Source organism: Bidens hawaiensis, unplaced genomic scaffold (genome assembly GCF_021521415.1).
Source record: "Bidens hawaiensis isolate Kalapana, Puna unplaced genomic scaffold, B.hawaiensis_p1.1 tig00001961_1, whole genome shotgun sequence".
NCBI lineage: Eukaryota > Viridiplantae > Streptophyta > Magnoliopsida > Asterales > Asteraceae > Bidens > Bidens hawaiensis.
In genome coordinates this window covers 841,637-861,055 of record NW_027491109.1, presented here as the reverse complement: position 1 = coordinate 861,055, position 19,419 = coordinate 841,637, and the positions used below count along the sequence as shown (strand labels likewise).

Here is a 19,419-nt window from a genome sequence, read left to right as displayed (position 1 = left end):
CTTAAATAAATATGATTTGATATAATTAATATGTATCAAGTTATGTTTTCAAAAATCAAAATAATTATTTTATATAATAAATCCTTATATATAATAACGTTCGTGACTTTCCCGTCGTTGGTTAGGGTGTGACATTTCCGCCGACATTTGTCTAAATTTACTCTAATTATGAGATACAAAAGATCAATTAGAACAATTAAACGAACAATTTCATCAAACAAATCACTTATTGAATAGGGTATCAAAAAACGGAATGTCGATTCGGGTCTGCGAAATGGATATCCAATTGTATAATATGGGTTATAATGTAATTTTCGTGTGTGAATCTGCTCAAAATGTCTCTACGATGGTAGCATTCCATGTGAGATAACTTCATGATTGTATTTTTGAGGTGGCACCGAATTCATTAAGAGCCACGGTACATCTTCGTTAAGTAGTAGATAGTTTGAGCTGGTCCGTGCGCGCTGCTCCCCGCTCCAGGTTTGAATGGAGTTCACTGTGCCTGCAATCGGCCCTAATTGGCCCTGATGGGATTTACTATGGTGGACTAATTAAGAGTTCCACCTAGCCACGACCACCCCTACGACTGCATGTCACCACAAAATAGCGTCTACACAACCAACATATGGTTTTAATAATAATGGCATAAATGATGATTTTTGTATGATCGTGGAGATAAAACCATTTTGTAGCTCGAGAAGGAAATATTGTTGATAGTAAACATGTTTGAGGTCTAGACTAATATGTTTGTGTAAATGAGTAGTTGTTTTTATAGACAAAATTTGTATGACAGGTAACGCCAGGTTTAGCACTTAACGTGGCGTTTGGTAACGGCAACAAACGTTTTCTACTTTGGTTTAACCATTTACAACATGAACATCATCGTCATCATCATCATATCATCATCTATCATCATCATATATATCATGATGATGATGATGATGATCATCATCATCATCATTATCATCATCATCATAATATCATCGTCATATCAAAATGATTTTGAATTATCATTATACCCCACGTTAATGGCTATACGCGGCGGGTAAGGCCGACATTATTTTTCACATGCAAGTTCTTTTCAGAGTGAATAGGCGGTTTACAGGTTTTTCAGAGTTTGTAGATTTCCACGTTACCATTATACACTGCGTTAAGAACTAAACTGGGCGGTTAAAGACACGGTATATCTGGACACCTAGCAGATTTCATTTTGATTGCATTACCATCATACGTCTCTTAGAGACCTCAACGTGACGGTTTATGGCGAACTAAAAATTCTTTATAAATGACCTCGGCAAAAAATTCTCTATCTTTCATTCCGTGAGTATTAACAAAGGGTGATGAAGGAAAATGCCAAGTGTTCAAATACTAACGACATCTTGTATTATCACATTATGGCTATGAGGAAGAAAATTGTTCGGCTAAAGAGATTACGTTGGCTGTGTAGATGTTATTTTGTAGTTCACATTGAACTCCATTATTATCAATAGTGGGGATAAAACCGCTATCATAACGATAATATAGTGGTGGCATTCACTTTGCAGAAGAACAACAACAAAAGAAGCATGAAGAGAGTGCAATGCCACCACCAATACTTGACTATCAAGGAAAAAAGGTGGCAGGACAAAGCTGCGTAGATGCTATTTTAAACTATAATATTTTAGAAATATTGTTGTACTTGTTTTATCTAATGTAATCGTTTATAAATTTTAAATAATAGTTGTGTTATTTTTGAACATAAGATAACCTGCTTATGATGTTTTTGGAGCAGTGGCCGTTGTATCCGACATGTGTAGATGCTATCTTGATAATATCATCATCATATCATCATCATCATCTTGATAATATCATCATCATCATCATAATATCATATCATCATCATCATATCATATCATATCATCATTATCATCATCATCATATCATATAATATAATATCATATCATATCACCATCATCATAATATCATATCATCATCATCATCATATCATCATCTTGATAATATCATCATCATCATCATCATCATCATCGAAGAAACACACCCACAAAAAATAAGAACCCACGTTTAATAACTGTTAACACATCTGAGATTTAATTTAATTTAATATTTAAAATTCAAGTAACAATGGTTTCATAAAAAGTGAGTAATAAACACAGGAAAATCGTTTATGAAATAACTTTATTATTAAAATATAATTAAAAACTGAATATAATAAATACTCTATTTTGGTTATTTTTTCATGTAAAAATACTCTATTTTGGTTATTTTTTCATGTGAAAGAACGTTACCTGATTATTCTAGTGTTTGTGACGGCTAATTAAAATATACAAGGATGCATTATCCAAACAACAAAAGTAACATACATCAAAGAAATGAGATTCTAACTTTGAACCAATTAAAAGTATAAAAATAAATAAATCAAAAACCCAAAAAAAATGCAAAATTATAAAAATACAAAATATTTATCTAGCATACCTCGTTTAGTTTAGCTTAGATGTTTTTAATGGTTTGGGAGGGGGGGGGGGGGGGGGAGGTGTTTGTTTGAAAATGCACCAAATGGTAGAATAGTCATTACATAATATAGTTTTTATTAAAATAAATCAGATAGATTTGTCAATTTTATAAGTGATATTTAAAAAACAAAGTATACGTTTTTTTTTCATAATTCCCATCTAAAGTATACGTTTTTTATTGTTTAAAAATTACCTTATGCAAAACTTTGTTAACATGAGAATATAGGAAAAGATATCAACCACTAATTTAGGCTGATCAATGGTTTATAAAATCTCAGTGGCATATATGTAAATAGAAGGTTAATTTCAAGTGATTAAAGGGTATTTTGGGAATGTTTTAAAACAATTGTTCCCCTTTATTCTCCTTCAATGGCCCCCCTAGCGAATTTCGGGGAAATCAGATAAAAAAACATATAATACTGTTGTCAAAAAGTATATACTCAACAAACAAATATTTTTTTATTGACTATGTCAGCACAAAGTTATTAGCAAAAACTTAAAACAACAAATTAGAATAACAATATAGTATATTAACACATAAAAAAATTAAAAAAAAGCGTATTAATATTAAATTTATATAAGCATAATAATAGTAACGCAATGTTGTCAACAAAACAAATTAACATTAAATTTGTACCAGCATATAACACTAATAAGTAATAACAACATGATGTCAACAAAAAAATTAATATTAAATTATTCAGCATAACAATATAACAACAGAGAAAAATAGCTTACGGATAATATAAACAATAATTATTCATAAATTTTGTTTGTAGTATCTTCATAAATTGAAAATTAAAACAACAATATATCATTCATATCTTCATCATTTTCTTCATTAAAACAGTAGTATAATAATTATGATTATGAACGATAATTAAGTTTTGAACATTAAACCAAATATCTCCATAATAGAGCAAATATGTCCACGTCCTATATAACTACCATATAGTTATCGATATTTAAGGAATTGTCAAGTGACCATTATGCCCTTTATAATTAATTTATTTCCTACTTCTTGATTGGTCCCTTCATTTCTTATGTAAAAAAAGTTTTTTATTCGATCCACATCTGTATAAACATAAATAACATCAACCTTAGAATATATATATATATATATATATATATATATATATATATATATATTCATAACAAAGCAAATTAAAATAAAGTAACTCAACACAAGGCAACTCAAAACAAAGTAATAACGTCATAAGCTTGCTAAAAAACATAAGGAAACAAAGCAAGGAATAAAATTAAATCAGATGGAATCTATTCCGCTTTTGAACGGAGACTCGTGGTATCTTGATTTCAAAGTTTGTCTTTAATTTGATGCATCACGTAACTTATGTTGATCCTCATTTTCATCAGAGCTGCTAACCTCAATCACATCATTCCAGTTCCATTCTTCAAGATTTTTTAACCTTTTGGCCTTCATTGCAAATTGATGATCCTTAGCAGCAAATTCACGATCCTTAAAAATAGTAGATCGTCAATTAAGAAAATAGGTAAAATATATGAAAACAATAGTATTACCTCGTCACTAAATTCACGTTGAAGTTGAGACTTGTAGGGACTAAATTCAGACCCATAAGAAATTATCTCAACACTGTCAGAATCATCCTCATCCTGTAAAGGGTGGAAAATTTGAGTATGACATAAATATATGATGTATATTTATGTACTAAAAGAAGTTATAATTTAAAATGTGTCACATTTATAAGAGAATCATTGAAAATTATTGGCTGAAGCACCTGAGTTTATACAAAGTAGACATTAGATAATAGAATATTTTAAAAATAAATTGATCAAAGAAGTTACTTTATCGGATTGAAGATTTGACTTGCCTTCAAGCTTTTAATCTGTGAGATGTAAGGAATCATCTTTGAGCCTAGCTTGTTCGATGTTTTTAGTCGGATGATCCATGAGTGAAACAAGATTTTGTGTATAATTTAATGTTTATATAGAAGATTAAATTTAAAAAAAAACTGCATTACCCCACTTTCTTTATAATCATGTAATATAGGAGCAGTTATAGATGAAATTAAATTTTCAAATTACATACTTGAGGAATGTTTATTTGTTTCCCGCTGAGTTATTATATAATATTTTATTTTTATTAATTCTAAATAGTAGGATTTTAAACATATATGATAAATGTAATTAACTATATATTCTTATTATATCGACAACATTACCTATAAAACTTGAAAATATAAGTTATGTATCCCTTGTTAATATATTTTTTGGTCCTTTATAAAAATTAGATATGTAGATATAAAAAAATTTATTGAATCGTATATCATTATTATTTGCATAATTGTCTACAAAACATGTAACTTAAAGTTTGATCAGTTATATCTTTCTCGTTAATTTATTTTTTGTTTCTTTAAAAAAAAATAGACATGTCATTATAAAACTGAATGCTATTGTTTTTCTTTTTTATTGGTGCAGCCTTCTTCGATTAAGCAAAAGTGGGCTACCAATGATGCTGTAGTGATTGGCGGTTTGAATGGTGCCAAAATCATCAACGAGCCAACGGGTGCTGCTATTGCATATGGTGTTGACAGGTTAGTATTGTTATAAAAAAAGTGTTAAATTGATATTGATAATTTATTTATGAGATTTTTGCTTCATGGATAATTTTTTTGCATTTATTGACAAATGTTAGGCTTTATATTGACACAACTTATTTTTAGTTGACCAAACACCACTTATTTTTAGTTACCAAACCATATACATATGATGTGGAGTGTGCTATATTTTAGTTTGACTTTCAAAATTTTAGTGACGTTGTTACCATTTTGTATATCAGTTGTAGTGATTTTATTCTGTTTATTCTGGAATGTTACTTGTATAGATGGGAGGGTTGGTTTTGTAAATTCATAATTGATAAACTACTATAGAACGTGGGTGGGTTGCACATTAATAAATTTTTATGTATTTGAACATTGTATAGGTTTACATATTGTTGCATATTTGAGTTGTACGTTAATTTTTTATTGACTTGTACGTTTTAAAAACACATCGGTTTTGAAAGTTTTTTATATTGAAACGTCGACAAAAATGAGCTCGTTACAACGGTATTTTTGTCTTTTTTTTAAAGCATAATATATTAAAAATATTATAAAGTTAAAACATTAAATATAATTGTCAAGTTGAGAGTTAAAGATGAGGGGGGCAATGTTGGAACACCTCGGTACTTACAGTTGTATTTTTATGATCCCGATACCGAGTTAAATCTTAGACTCCAATGGCCAAATCTTGATCGAGATATTACGAAGATCTTGACACGTGTTCTTTCTACAAACCCATATGTCAAGACATTTCGACGTCTTGCTGAACTTGGACCTCTTGACAACTACAACGTCACTTTGAATGCTTCAGTGGAGCTTGACCAAAGGGTGTACAACTGACCAACCACATCCAAGGTTTAAATAACATTATATTATTTCATGTATTTAAAATAAACTTATAATAACCTGTTTACTTATTTATAATACAACATTATATAGGTTGCTGGTATTTGGGTTGAAGGGAATGACAATATCACTACATACAAAAGAAGCATTGTTGTGTACGGCAGGTCTGAATATAGTCAAAATATTCAGCCGTACTATTGTTGTTATGATCCATTATCTTATCCTCTATTTTTCCCTAATGGTGAGTCGGGTTGGCATCCTAACATACCACGCCAAGGTGTATTAATCAGTGAAGTCCTCAATGATCACGACAACATCGACGAAGAGACAGAAGGTACCAATAATCTAACTCTGTTTTCAAAGTGAATATCATAAATAGTACCCTAATGTGTAATTAATTAATTATTTCCTTTCTAATCTATTCAGATGTTAACAGACAAGGTAGTAGAACAACTGTAGCTATGCGAGAGCATTACTGTTACAAGTTCCAAATTCGGTCAGCTGAAAATGTACTTCTGTTTGGTGGTAGATTGCTACAACAGTTTGGTGTAGATGTTTATATAAAGCTTGAGACGTCATGCTTACAATTTTGTGAACGAAATCAGGATAAGATAAGAGCTGATTTGTACCAAGGTATTGTGGATTGTGTTCACGCTGGTGAGGTTCGTCCGACTAGAGTCGGACAACGGATCGTGTTGCCTGCAAGTTTCATCGGAGGGCCTCGTGACATGCGACGTCGGTTTCTAGATGCTATGACTTTAGTACAAGATGACGGTAAGCCTGATTTATTCCTTACGATGACGTGTAATCCTCAATGGCCTGAGATACGTGATAACTTAAAACCTGGTCAAACCGCACAAGATCGTCCAGATCTTGTTTCAAGAGTTTTTCGTGCTAAACTTGAGGATCTTAAGGAACAACTCTTGAAAAAACATCTCCTCGGAGAAGTTAAGGCATACGTTTATGTTATCGAGTTTCAAAAACGTGGTTTGCCACATGCACATTTCCTCCTTATCATGTACCCGCAAGACAAAATTAATAATCCAGACCATTATGATAAGGTCGTGTGTGATGAAATTCCTGATGTGCGAAGACATCCTAAAATGCATGATCTTGTTGTCAAGCACATGATGCATGGTCCTTGTGGAAATTTACGACCCCTTGTATGCAAGAGATGCAAGGGAACCCAAAATCCTGTCGTTTTCGCTATCCAAGACAGTTTAATGACCAAACAACACAAGGAGAGGACGCATATCCATTATATCGAAGAAGAAACAATGGAATAATGGTGGACGTACGAGGAAAATTTCTTGATAACAGATGGGTTGTCCCGTATAACCCAATGCTTTTGATGATGTTCAATTGTCACATGAATCTCGAGGCTTGCTCAAGTATAAAATTTGTGAAGTATATATTCAAATATGTTTACAAAGGACATGACAAACGGGTTATTCAAATCGATCCAGATGAACAAGAGGTTGTTATTAACGAGATCAAGAGATTTCAAGATGCACGCTACGTATCTCCCCCCGGAGGCTATGTGGCGTACTTTTTCCTTCCCCCTTTATCAAATCATTCCCGCTGTATTGACGTTGCAAGTTCATCTACCTAATAAGCAGATGGTCAGGTTTAGAGATGATGATATAATGTCTGAAGTTGTTGATAGGGAAAGAAATAAGAAAACCATGCTGACTGCATTTTTTTGAGAAATAGATTGGATGAAATGGCAAGGGAATACTTGTATAAAGATTTTCCAAAACACTTCACACGGAATGCAGGATCACGTCGTTGGAATCGTCGTGTATTAAAGCCACAAAGAGGTCGTCTTGTTTCGGCTAATCCAACTGAAGGAGAAAGGTACTACTTACGCCTACTTTTGTCAAATGTCAAAGGGCCTACCTCTTTTGAAGATCTTTGCACAGTTAATGGTGTAAAGTATCCGACATTTCGAAGAGCAGCCCTTGAGATAGGCCTAATTGAGAACGATGATTGTTTATCACAATGTCTCACAGAAGCCTCTCTATTTCAATTTCCTAAAGCTCTTAGAGGGTTATTCGCAACAATATTGATTTTTTGTAAACCTGGAGATGTCCGCAAGTTATGGAATGACCACTTTCATTCATTGTCTGAAGATTATCGGTTACATTGTGAAATTATTCATCGAGTTCAAGATATGGTTCTTGCTGACATTAGGGGCTTTTTACAATCTATGGGTACAAGTATAAATAATTTGATCTTCCGAAGATTACAGAAGATGTTAACTTGCAATATGCAATGCATCGTGAGGTACAAGATGAGTACAGGATAGTTGTGGAACCTGAACACTTATATGTCAGAGATTCACTTAATTTTGACCAAAAAGTCGTGTATGATGAGATCATGACGCACGTGGATAATGAACGTCCGGGTTTGTTCTTTATAGATGGTCCAGGTGGAATAGGGAAAACATTTGTGTACAAAGCCTTGCTTGCTCAAGTTCGTTCACGTGATATTATTGCTCTTGCAACAGCTTCATCAGGTGCTGCAACTAATAATATGCCAGGAGGGAGAACAGCTCACTCCAGGTTCAAAATACCCATCAACCTTAATAATAATTCGATGTGCAAGATCAACCATCAAAGTGGGACCGCTGAACTAATTAGGTTAGCCAAACTAATAATATGGGATGAAGCATCCATGGCCAAACGACAAGCGATAGAGGCAGTCGATCGCACATTGCAAGACATCATTGGCGTTAGACTCCATTTGGTGGAAAGATAATGGTTATGGGAGGTGATTTCAGACAGGTGTTGCCAGTTGTTAAACGTGGCACTCGAGCACAGATTGCAGACTCAAGTTTTCGAATGTCTCCTCTATGGTCCGCTACTAAAAAGATGCTGTTGACTATAAATATGAGAGCATTAAATGATTCGTGGTTTTCTGATTTTCTTTTAAGAGTCGGTGATGGATCCGAAGAAGCTATCGAAGGAAACTTTATCCGCATCCCCGATGACATGACAATTCCATTCACTACAAAAGAAAATTCTATAAAGGAATTGTTCAATGCAATCTTTCCATCAATTGAAAACAACGTTTGCACTTCAGATTATATAGCATCTAGAGCAATATTATCCATAAGGAATGAAAGTGTTGATGAGATTAACGATCAAATGTTGGACAATTTTCAAGGGAAGCAACATGTTTATTATAGTTTTGACGAAGTCGAGGACGATAAGCACCATTTCTTTCCAATCGAGTTCTTAAATGCACTAAATGTCAGTGGTTTGCCACCTCATAAACTTCGATTAAAAATTGGATGTCCAATAATATTATTACGGAATATGGATCCTTCACGTGGTCTATGTAATGGCACAAGATTGATATGCAAAGGTTTCCACCGTAATGCTATTGACGCAGAAATAGTTGTCGGGCAACATAGTGGGGAGAGAGTATTTTTGATAAGAATCCCTCTAAGTATCTCTGAAGACGACAAGTTCCCATTCGAACTTACAAGAAAGCAGTTTCCCGTTCGTCTTTGCTTTTCGATGACAATAAATAAAGCTCAAGGCCAAACAATTCCACACGTTGGTGTTTTTTTACCGGATTCTGTATTTTCACATGGGCAACTTTATGTGGCGTTATCTAAAGGGATATCGCGCGAAAATACAAAGGTGTTAGTACATCCCGCTAAAGATTTCGGAAGAGACGGGGTATACACCTCAAATGTTGTCTTTCGGGAAGTGTTACGCGAAGAATGATCTATCAAAATGTAAAGATATTCCTTTTTATTTGTTTTGCGCCTTTGGTTTTTATATTCTTAATTTTTTTTTGAATACATGTTGATGTTATTTATCTTATCCCTCAATAAACAACGAGTGTCTACATAACAATTGGTTCAAATAAACATAATCCTATTATGTTTATTTGTACAAGTTAAAACATTATGCAATTCATAACTTAAATACGTGTATTTTAACATTTTCTTAATATGTGCATTAACGTAAATTTTCTTAATAAGTTCTTAGGAAATAGATATGCCACATTAATGCTACCAATTTAACTATAATAAATGTAACATAACTTGAATTATATAATAAAGTTTTGTAAAAATATTATATGAATAACAAAGCTAACTCATGTACTATTTTATAATATATCATAATTTCATTTATGAAGCAACATAAACGAGCATGTTGTTGCAAAATGTCACTCCCGCAGCATCGCGCGGATACTCTACTAGTGTTATAATATGTATGTGATGTACCGAACAAAAATATAGACATCGTTAATTTTTTTTGGAAAGGCAACACTTTTATAAATCTTACAGAAACTAATAGCAATATTATTTGTTCCATTTTTTTGCTTTTCATGCAGTTTTAAACATTGTTGATTAACATTTTTTTGTCCCTCGTATTACGTATTTTGTTTAAAATTTTCGTTTATAATATTATGTATTTTTTTTGAATTTTAGTTTATTTAATGTAAGAAGTTAATAATATACTTGAACCTATTTTGATTAATTTTTAATGAAACGTAGAATGAATTGTCTACTTAATTTTTATATTTATTCGTTAATGTTCATTTGTTATCATTTGAATATTATGTGAACCTTTTCATTTAAGTTAACCATAAAAGAAAAAAAGAATCGTGTAACTAAATCCATATTGAGAAATTAAATTTGGGTTTGATTACAGGGTTTGTTTTACATTTTACGTTTCTAATATTGATATAATTTTATTGTATTTAAATTTTATTTATTGTAAGAAAATTAATAATATACTTAGGGTTTGATGAAGAAATGGTTTCACAAATAAATGAGATGTTATAGCCCGTTTAAAAGTTATCTGGGTTTGATGAGACCCATGACCTGCTAATGTTTTTTACTATTAAAACTGTTTCATAATTATAAATAATATCTTTTTTGAAAAAAAATTGGATATTAATTTTTATTATATCCCTATTTTATAGGATTTGTATATCAAATATTTGGTGAGATTAAATTTTAATATAATAAGATGTTATAACCCGTTTAATGGCTATCTGGGTTTGGTGAGACTTATACCCATGAATTCGGGTCAAATGCATGAGAAACCACCATTTACAAAGAAAACAATCTGGTGGCTTGAGAAAAAATAAGGAGGTTTTGTTTATATATATTTAAGATCTATAATATATATAAACGAAGATCCAAAAATCCTACGTGTCGCGATGTGGTCGCTCGCCCTTTTCTTGGAGTCACCAGAATTGCTTGATTTTTAAATGGAGGATTCTCATGCATTTGACCCGAATTCACGGGTATGGGTCTCATCAAACCCATATATTTATTAAACGGGTTATAACATCTCATTAAATTAAAAACTATTCTCATCATAAAAATCCTATAAAGTAGGGATATACTAAAAATCAATATCTGATTTGTTTAAAGTAGGGATATTAATTTTTATTATATCCCTATTTTATAGGATTTGTACATCAAATATTTGGTGAGATTAAATTTTAATATAATAAGATGTTATAACCCGTTTAATGGCTATCTGGGTTTGGTGAGACTTATACCCATGAATTCGGGTCAAATGCATGAGAAATCACCATTTACAAAGAAAACAATCTGGTGGCTTGAGAAAAAATAAGGAGGTTTTGTATATATATTTAAGATCTATAATATATATAAACGAAGATCCAAAAATCCTACGTGTCGCGATGTGGTCGCTCGCCCTTTTTTGGAGTCACCAGAATTGCTTGATTTTTAAATGGAGGATTCTCATGCATTTGACCCGAATTCACGGGTATGGGTCTCATCAAACCCATATATTTATTAAACGGGTTATAACATCTCGTTAAATTAAAAACTATTCTCATCATAAAAATCCTATAAAGTAGGGATATACTAAAAATCAATATCTGATTTGTTTAAAAAAATATATATTATTTATAATTAAAAAACCAATTTTATAGTAAAAAATTAACGAGTCTTGGGTCTCATCAAACCCATATAGCTTTTAAACCGGGTTATAACATCTCATTTATTTATGAAACAATTTATTATAAACCATAAGTATATTATTAACTTTCATACAATAAAAAAATAAAAACTCAAAAAATAAATAAATATTAAAAACAAATAATATAATACAACCCCCGTAATACGGGGGATAAAAACTAGTTAACATATATACTATAATTGTAAATATAATAACACAGATTAATTAAAAGAAATTACAAGACATAAACATAAACTGCATTTTTCAACAATACTTAAACTCAAATTACATCACTTCAATTTAAATATCTTGTATTAATCGGGGTAGTAGAGATGTGTAATATCCGGTAATTATTTTTGAAAGGATGTTTGATCTGTGAGACTTAAACTCATAACTTTTCTTTTGGATATTTAAAAAACTTCGTTTCTGCTCATGGGTGTAATATGCGGTATTTAAATGTGTTTCTCCAATATGTAATGCCCAAACATGCATTAACTGTTTTATCTATCATTCAAAAAATAATTTTCTATTAATTCAACTCAATTTTTATTAACAGTTAAATTGAAATGTTGAAAAAAAAAGGAAGTGAAATAAAAGTGTGTATTTATATATATTTTTTAAAACATTAACAAGCACATATTATTAGAGAGAAATCAAATCAAATATTAAATAAAATAATATAATTAATTATAATAATAATAATAATGACCCTGATCCATGACCCGACTTGGTTTGAAGTATCTTTTACAATGGCCACTTCATAGTTTAATTAATTTAGTAAGAGATAATAAAGAAGTTAACTGTGTGCTCTTATTAACCATTTTTATAAAATGTCTGGTACAAACGAAAAGACAAATTAACTTGAAGCAAAACAATATTATGCATGATGTTGAATCAAAGGTATTGCTTGAGGTAGTCCTCCACTTTGACATATTTGATATCAGGATAGAGAGCAGAAGCCTCTTCACCATCTTTTCCAATCTCAAAATTTGCAAGACACCCATGGTAGAATATATGATAGTAATGAGTCAATCCTACTTGCTCCGCATAATTTTTATCTACAAACACATTTATATAAACCATTAATAAACCTCATACTAGCTATACATGCCAATGAAAAAGTAATAGTGTGATCAGTACGTACCTTTCATGATATTGAGAAAGTCTTGTTCAGAGTGAGATGTTTTGTGGAGTTCTTTTCCAATGAGCTTCTCCCAAAGTCCTACGACTTCCCTTTGCGAAAGAATGTTTACGGGTGGCCGGAGATAGAGCGTCTTGTTAAGAGTTCGCGGATCTTCTATGGTTTTGATGGTGTATGCTGCTATGTCATCTTCATCCACGTATATTGCTATATATATGGAAACCACAAGTAGTTAACGTATATTTTAGAGATGACAATGTGAGTGGGTTGGGTTGGATTTTGGTGATGGGTTAGAATGGGTATGGGTCGGGATAAAATTTTAAATAGAGGGTTAAGATGGATATATGTCAAGATGGATAAAGCTAACCCATCTTGTCCCAAGTGTAGGTTAAAATACAAATGGTTTCAAAAACCCCTAAAAAATCAAAAAAATAATAACTCAAAATATAAATCGGTTAAAATACAAATGGTTTCAAAAACCCCTAAAAAATCAAAAAAATAATAACTCAAAATATAAATCAAAAACGTAAAATGTAAAATAACTAAAATGTTTCACCCGCCATCCTCGTTCATAAAAAAAAAACCGGTTTTGTAATGATTCTGGTTCGATTTTTTCGTTTTTTTTGTTCGGTTTTGCTTTTTTTTTTCAATTCGGTCAGTTACGGTATTTGTTCGATTTCAATAATTTCGGTTTCGATTTCTCAGTTTCTATTCGGTTTCGTGGGTTTTGTTTAAAATAAAATTGGATAGAGCTTGTTTAGTCCATTCTAACCTATAACCAAACTCATTCTAACCCATAACCAAAAGTCACTAGCATTTCCTCAACCCATCTTGACCCCTTTGAAAATTCTTTTGATCCATCATAACTCATTCCAATTTTAAAAATTATTCATATTGACCCAAAACAACCCATTTGGGTTTGTTTTGCCACCCATAGTATATTTCCTTTAATTTTTATTTTGTTTATTATTACATGACAAAAGTTATGATTACCTGGGCCGGGATTATGGGGCCCAATGTGGTATACCCAGAGGTAGGGCTGTAAATGAACCGAACAAACACAAATGAGACTTTGCTCATGTTCGTTTGTTAAGGAAATAATGTGTCTACGAACGGTTCATGAACACTTACCGAAAGAGATTTTATATTCGTGTTCGTTCATTAAGGAAATGAATGTGTTCATGACACAAGCAAACACAAATATCAGCAGAGCCTAGAGGTTGAGACTGATGTATTCATCAACGTGAACAATCAAAGCCTATAATTAAATGAATCGAACACTTAAGCAGACAATTATTTATGTTCATGATCGTTTATTTAAAAAATGAACATTTGTGTTCGTTTATATTCGTTTGTTTGAAATCTAAATGAACATAACTGAACAAAGATAAAAGAACATACATGAACACAAACAAACATAAACATGCATAAATGAAAATACTTAAATGAACACAAATATAAAACCTTTAAGTAGATAACTCATCTAGATAATATTTAATTATTTTCTATTAGTACATAAACGAACATAAATAAACAAACATAAACGAACACAAATAAACGAACGTTCATGAACATAAATGAACGAACGGAACATGTGTTTATGTTCGCTTTTTTAATTAATTGAACACAATTTTTTGTTTCATGTTCGTTCGTTTATTAAATAAACGAACATAAACGAACTTCCCGTCGAACTGTTCACGAACAGTTCATCAAACGCTCGGTTTGTTTATAGGCCACCTAGAGGCCAGAACTAGAGGTGCACAATTGCACATTGTAACCAGTTAATCGGTTTCTAACAGGATCCCTATCCGGTTATAAGCGGTAAATCTATACCCGGTTAGTACCCGAAAATAACCGTCGGTTTGTAACCCGTTTTTCATTTTGGCACCGGAACCGGTTAACCGAAACCTTTTTTATGTTTTTTAATTATTATCTTTTTCCCAGGTTACTCGGTTCGGTTATACCAAAAACCAGTTATACTTGTTAGGGTTTGTGTGCTTGAAAGCCGGGTAGTACCCAACCCGATTAACCGGTTAGTTAACCACTGATCACTCACTAACTGTAAATTAACCAGTTAACCGGCTTGTGCATGTCATAATACTTCCCATACTCCATTACTCAAGTTCTTTGTTGGTCAATTTTAGTTGTACCGGATCTCATCCATTTTATTATTTTTAGATAAAATTTGTTGGGCACCAATTTTTATTTTTCACTTTAAGCAATGTATTTGTTTTTTGTCATATTCCATCATCCTTTCAACAAGAGAATACGATGTTTTAACTAATTGAGATTGATTCCATGGGAAGTTAGCTAGGGCAGATTCAACAATAGACTAAAGATTTGGTAGATGCATGCATGACAAAGTTATGTTGCACCTAACTTACATTTTACATTGCCATCCCCAAACAATGTGACAGAATCATGTGAAGGTAGAATGTGTCCAACTTGGCACAACCCTCCAACAAAGTAACCAGCAAAGCAGTTTGCGGATACGTAGGTGAAAGGGATCCCGGCATCTTCAATGGCTTTTCGTACAGTCATTTTGTCGTCGAATGTCACTCGTCCTGGTTCGATTGCATCCGCCATTTTTGCAGGATCCGTACCAAACTCCGAGGGCAAAAATCGCTATTAAGTAATTAATAAATGTTAGCGCATTTTGTTAATTAAAACTTCACTGCAACAAAATAAACAACTCTACATGCATACTTTTAAACCGGGTGCTAATTTAATTCACTAGTTAGTATATATAGAATTGATTAGGAACTAGACATGTAACAATGTGCCTATATAGTTAAGCACGCTATGATGTAGACTGTGTTAATTAAAAGTTAATGGTTTAAATCATTTTGATGAAAAAATCATCCTCGGTCCCAAATTCGACGAAAATTCACAAAAAGATGTTGCAAGTCGTATTGGCGATTTACAACCTTTTTTTCGGTTGTGACAAAATCCATGTTTTGTAGCCCTCTTTGTTTCACACATATATGAACATGGACAACCGTCTTCGAGAATTGAAATGCATCGGTCGAGTTGAAATGAAAATGCCTATAAGCTCTAACAAGTAACGGAATAAAGGGACCGGCAGGCCCATTATCTCAAATGGGTTATGGGTAAAAAAAGATTGGGCCTAATAGTAATATCTAATAAAATGATTAAGATTTGCACCTATTTTATATAAAAAAATAATAAAAAAATATATCTTACTATATATAATACAAGAGGCATACATGGTGGTCCATTGGCAAAGGCAAGGCCTTTAAACATTTAGGTTTTGGAAATGAGAGATCTTGGGTTCAAGTTCCATAGACAACATGCATTAAAAAACGTTCACTTAAAAAAATAAACATGAGCAAATTAAGACACTTACTTTTTAAAGTAATTACAAACTTTTCAATTAAAAAATAGGAAAAATTCCCAAAATGACCCATTCATAGAATGTGTTTCTAAGTTTATCCCCACTAATTCAAGTTTCAAACTTTGTACATTTGGTATCTCGTCGCCGACGACATGATAGCGAACACCGACGATGCGTTACTGAAACAAATAGGATAACGACACGTGGCCGGAATTTGTGTTGACGATGCATTATGTTGCTAATGTAGGGTAGCGGCGATGCGTTATGTTGGTAACGTAGGGTAGCAGCGATGCGTTATCACTAACGCATCGTGGAACCCTTGTGTTGCCATAACAAGGTAGCAGCAACATAACACATCGCCGCTACCCTACGTTAGCAACATAACGCATCGTCAACCCTATGCTATATGTAACGTAGGGTAGCATCGATGCGTTATGTTGCTAAGGTAACGTAGGGTAGCAGCGATGCGTTATGTTGCTAACGTATGGTAGCAACAATGCGTTATCCACTAACGCATCGTCGACGACCTATTCCGGCCAGATTCCGACCACGTGTCGTTAACCTATTTGTTTCAGTAACACATTGTCGGTGTTCACTATCATGTCATCGGCGACGAGATAACAAATTGACAAAGTTGGAAACTTGAATTATTGAGGATAATTTTGGAAACACATTATTTAAATGGGGCTATTATGGGAATTTTCCTTAAAAAATATGCATATAAATAGTTATAATCTCTCAACTTTACTCAAATTTTGTAACTTTTAAAAGCTGTTACAACTTTGAACCTTCATCTTTACTCATATTTGAAACTTCATCTTTACTCATGTAAGCCTTTTGATTTAAATGTAACCAACTTCCCACCGACGAATTTTCAACGACCGTAACTTTTTCATACGCTAATATATTTTTTTTTAAAAACTGCACCATAAAAATGATCATTTTATTATCTGAATCGTTACTAATGGTTTGGTTTCACGCATTGAGCTTCAATAATAAGTTTACAGTTTGGTTTTATATGGCCTATTTTTGGTATAAACCGTAAACCGAACAGTTTGCTATGGTTTGAACATTCAAAAACCAACTAATCAAAAGTGATGATTGGTTTAAACGTTTTCAACTTTTCAAACGAACTTTGAACATCCGTAATTGTTACATGATTAATAGGATTTTTGTTTTCCGTCGCATTGCGCGGACTCCTGTCTAATAAAAATATATATAAAAAAGATTTGTGCCCCCAAAAAATAAGTGCCCCGGCCGGTCGCCCGGGTTGCCCAACCCAAGAGCCGGCACTGGACAACTATATAATTGTTCAAAAATCATATATAAACCGTCTACATCTTCACAAGCTTCATGTGGATATAAGTAATAGAACACCTCAAATCTTTAAAACATAAAAAAGTTTTGTAAAACTTTCTGAATTATCAGATTAATCAGATTTTGTACCGTCAAAATACTTTAATCTGAAAATAAGATTAATATAAACCCGAAAGCTATTCAAGGTAATTACAAAATACAAAGCCTACATACCTTAATATTTCCAGCTTCTTTGATGGCTTCAACAAGTTTAAGCTGAAGGAGAATTTGATGAGAGCGAAAATGCACACCCGATACCGCACATATAACAACGTCTACTTGCTTCAAAGCTTCCACAAGACTGCGATGATCGTTTAACGAACCAATGACCAAACGAGCTCCCTGCTTCTTGAAGGAAAGCAGCATCTGGATTTTCTCAATATCAACACCGATTTCGGGTCGTTGGAGAACATATGTCTCATGACCTTGTTCTAAACTGGCTTTCACCAATCTCTTCCCTAAGTATCCGGTACCGCCAATGATCAAAACTTTGCTCTTTAACTCCATATTTAGTTAACTATGTGTGTTTAATAATTTTTGTGTGGATTTGATCTATGAGAACATAAAGTGGTTATATAATGAAGTGTTGGAAGCCTTTAAAGTCATCATTGTTGAATCTTGAAGATACACAGAATTAAAAAAAATATCTAGATATTGTTATTAAGATTTAGCTAATTAAGAGACGTACGTCAAGTCATCATCAACCACCAAATGGCCAAATAAAGTAATTGATATATACTACTGTTTTTGGAAATTTGTTGGCTCATATAGTACTCATATTCTGTTGCACCAAAGTTATATTCCTAAATTCAATGAAGCACTTTTTTTTTTTACAAATTACCAAGTAAATCTAACAAAGTTTAATTAATGAAACGTTTTCGGATTAGCCGAGACGCGTTTGATCTAACGGCATTGGTAGTTAAAAACCCATAATGGATATTTAGGTGTATTTTCTGTGTTATTGTAAAAATTAGACTAGGCGACCGAGTACAACATAGTCCACAGAGTACCGGGGAGAATTTCTTCAAATCGGTCAACAATACACGGCATCGATCAAACTTGGAGCTAATCGTGTCTAACACAAACAACTCAACCACGTTGGATTTTCGTTGTTTTCCCATCAATTCTCGTTGGATTTTTGTTGTTTTTCACAAAAGATGCATTGGGAGATGATAACTTTGTTTATAATATAAATAACGAATATCAGTTTTGAAAATATTGTTATAAATAGATAAAAGATCCAATACAATAATCCCTAATTATACATTACGTACGCGAGTACTACACTGTTGATTTCAAAATCACGTGATGGCAATATTGTAAATTTTATCAACTATGATCCACTGCTCCCATCGATTTCGTCCGCCTTCACTATCACCGTTCATCAATTCGTCACCGTCCAACGATTGTATTCACCGTCGCGACCATCGACGTTACCGTCGTGAACACCATCTTCCTCCGTCACGAGTTGTTCACAGGTTAGTTTATCAAATTGATCAATTGAAATTGAAATTGATGAACTAATTGATCAATTAAACTCTGAAATTGATTCAATTAATCATCAATTTGAAGTTTCAGTTATCAATTGGGTTTTAATATTGAATGTATTAACATTAACCTAAAACGTATACACAGAACGTATAAACTTTTTGTACTGAACTTTTAAAGTTTA

At 32.5% G+C, this 19,419-nt stretch overlaps 4 protein-coding genes across 4 annotated transcripts; 3 read left to right on the top strand and 1 right to left on the bottom strand.

Moving 5' to 3' along the window:
• Window positions 1-4,437: 4,437 nt before the first annotated feature.
• LOC143604518 (uncharacterized) lies at window positions 4,438-7,221 on the top strand. Its single transcript, XM_077080974.1, has 5 exons — window positions 4,438-4,458; window positions 4,968-5,083; window positions 5,677-5,917; window positions 6,029-6,269; window positions 6,362-7,221. Exons 1-5 carry the CDS (start codon window positions 4,438-4,440, stop codon window positions 7,219-7,221), a joined length of 1,479 nt encoding a protein of 492 aa, XP_076937089.1.
• Window positions 7,222-7,658: 437 nt separating this feature from the next.
• Window positions 7,659-8,695, top strand: LOC143604507 (uncharacterized). The gene is made up of 2 exons (XM_077080966.1): window positions 7,659-8,111; window positions 8,180-8,695. The coding sequence occupies exons 1-2, from the start codon at window positions 7,659-7,661 to the stop codon at window positions 8,693-8,695; spliced, it is 969 nt and encodes a 322-aa protein (XP_076937081.1).
• LOC143604496 (uncharacterized) lies at window positions 8,695-9,672 on the top strand. The gene has a single exon (XM_077080959.1). The coding sequence runs from the start codon at window positions 8,695-8,697 to the stop codon at window positions 9,670-9,672; it is 978 nt and encodes a 325-aa protein (XP_076937074.1).
• Window positions 9,673-12,720: 3,048 nt separating this feature from the next.
• On the bottom strand, window positions 12,721-18,348 carry LOC143603742 (bifunctional pinoresinol-lariciresinol reductase-like). Its single transcript, XM_077080459.1, has 4 exons — window positions 17,922-18,348; window positions 15,421-15,661; window positions 13,040-13,243; window positions 12,721-12,953 (listed from the first exon to the last, which is right to left on the bottom strand). The coding sequence occupies exons 1-4, from the start codon at window positions 18,252-18,254 to the stop codon at window positions 12,790-12,792; spliced, it is 942 nt and encodes a 313-aa protein (XP_076936574.1). The 5' UTR covers window positions 18,255-18,348; the 3' UTR covers window positions 12,721-12,789.
• Between the last annotated feature and the right edge of the window lie 1,071 nt (window positions 18,349-19,419).

Bases quoted from the DNA above. Each gene is read 5' to 3' on its own strand.
- LOC143604518 (XM_077080974.1), top strand. From the start codon at position 4,438: ATGAGTGAAACAAGATTTTGT. The intron at 4,459-4,967 runs GTATAATTTAAT...TTATTGGTGCAG, and splicing joins TGAGTGAAACAAGATTTTGT to CCTTCTTCGATTAAGCAAAA. The intron at 5,918-6,028 runs GTGTACAACTGA...AACATTATATAG, and splicing joins CAGTGGAGCTTGACCAAAGG to GTTGCTGGTATTTGGGTTGA.
- LOC143604507 (XM_077080966.1), top strand. From the start codon at position 7,659: ATGGCAAGGGAATACTTGTATAAAGATTTTCCAAAACACTTCACACGG. The intron at 8,112-8,179 runs GTTCTTGCTGAC...GATCTTCCGAAG, and splicing joins TTCATCGAGTTCAAGATATG to ATTACAGAAGATGTTAACTT.
- LOC143604496 (XM_077080959.1), top strand. From the start codon at position 8,695: ATGGTTATGGGAGGTGATTTCAGACAGGTGTTGCCAGTTGTTAAACGT.
- LOC143603742 (XM_077080459.1), bottom strand. From the start codon at position 18,254: ATGGAGTTAAAGAGCAAAGTTTTGATCATTGGCGGTACCGGATACTTA. The intron at 15,662-17,921 runs GTATGTAGGCTT...ATTACTTAATAG, and splicing joins AAGAAGCTGGAAATATTAAG to CGATTTTTGCCCTCGGAGTT. The intron at 12,954-13,039 runs GTACGTACTGAT...ATGTGTTTGTAG, and splicing joins CTTTCTCAATATCATGAAAG to ATAAAAATTATGCGGAGCAA.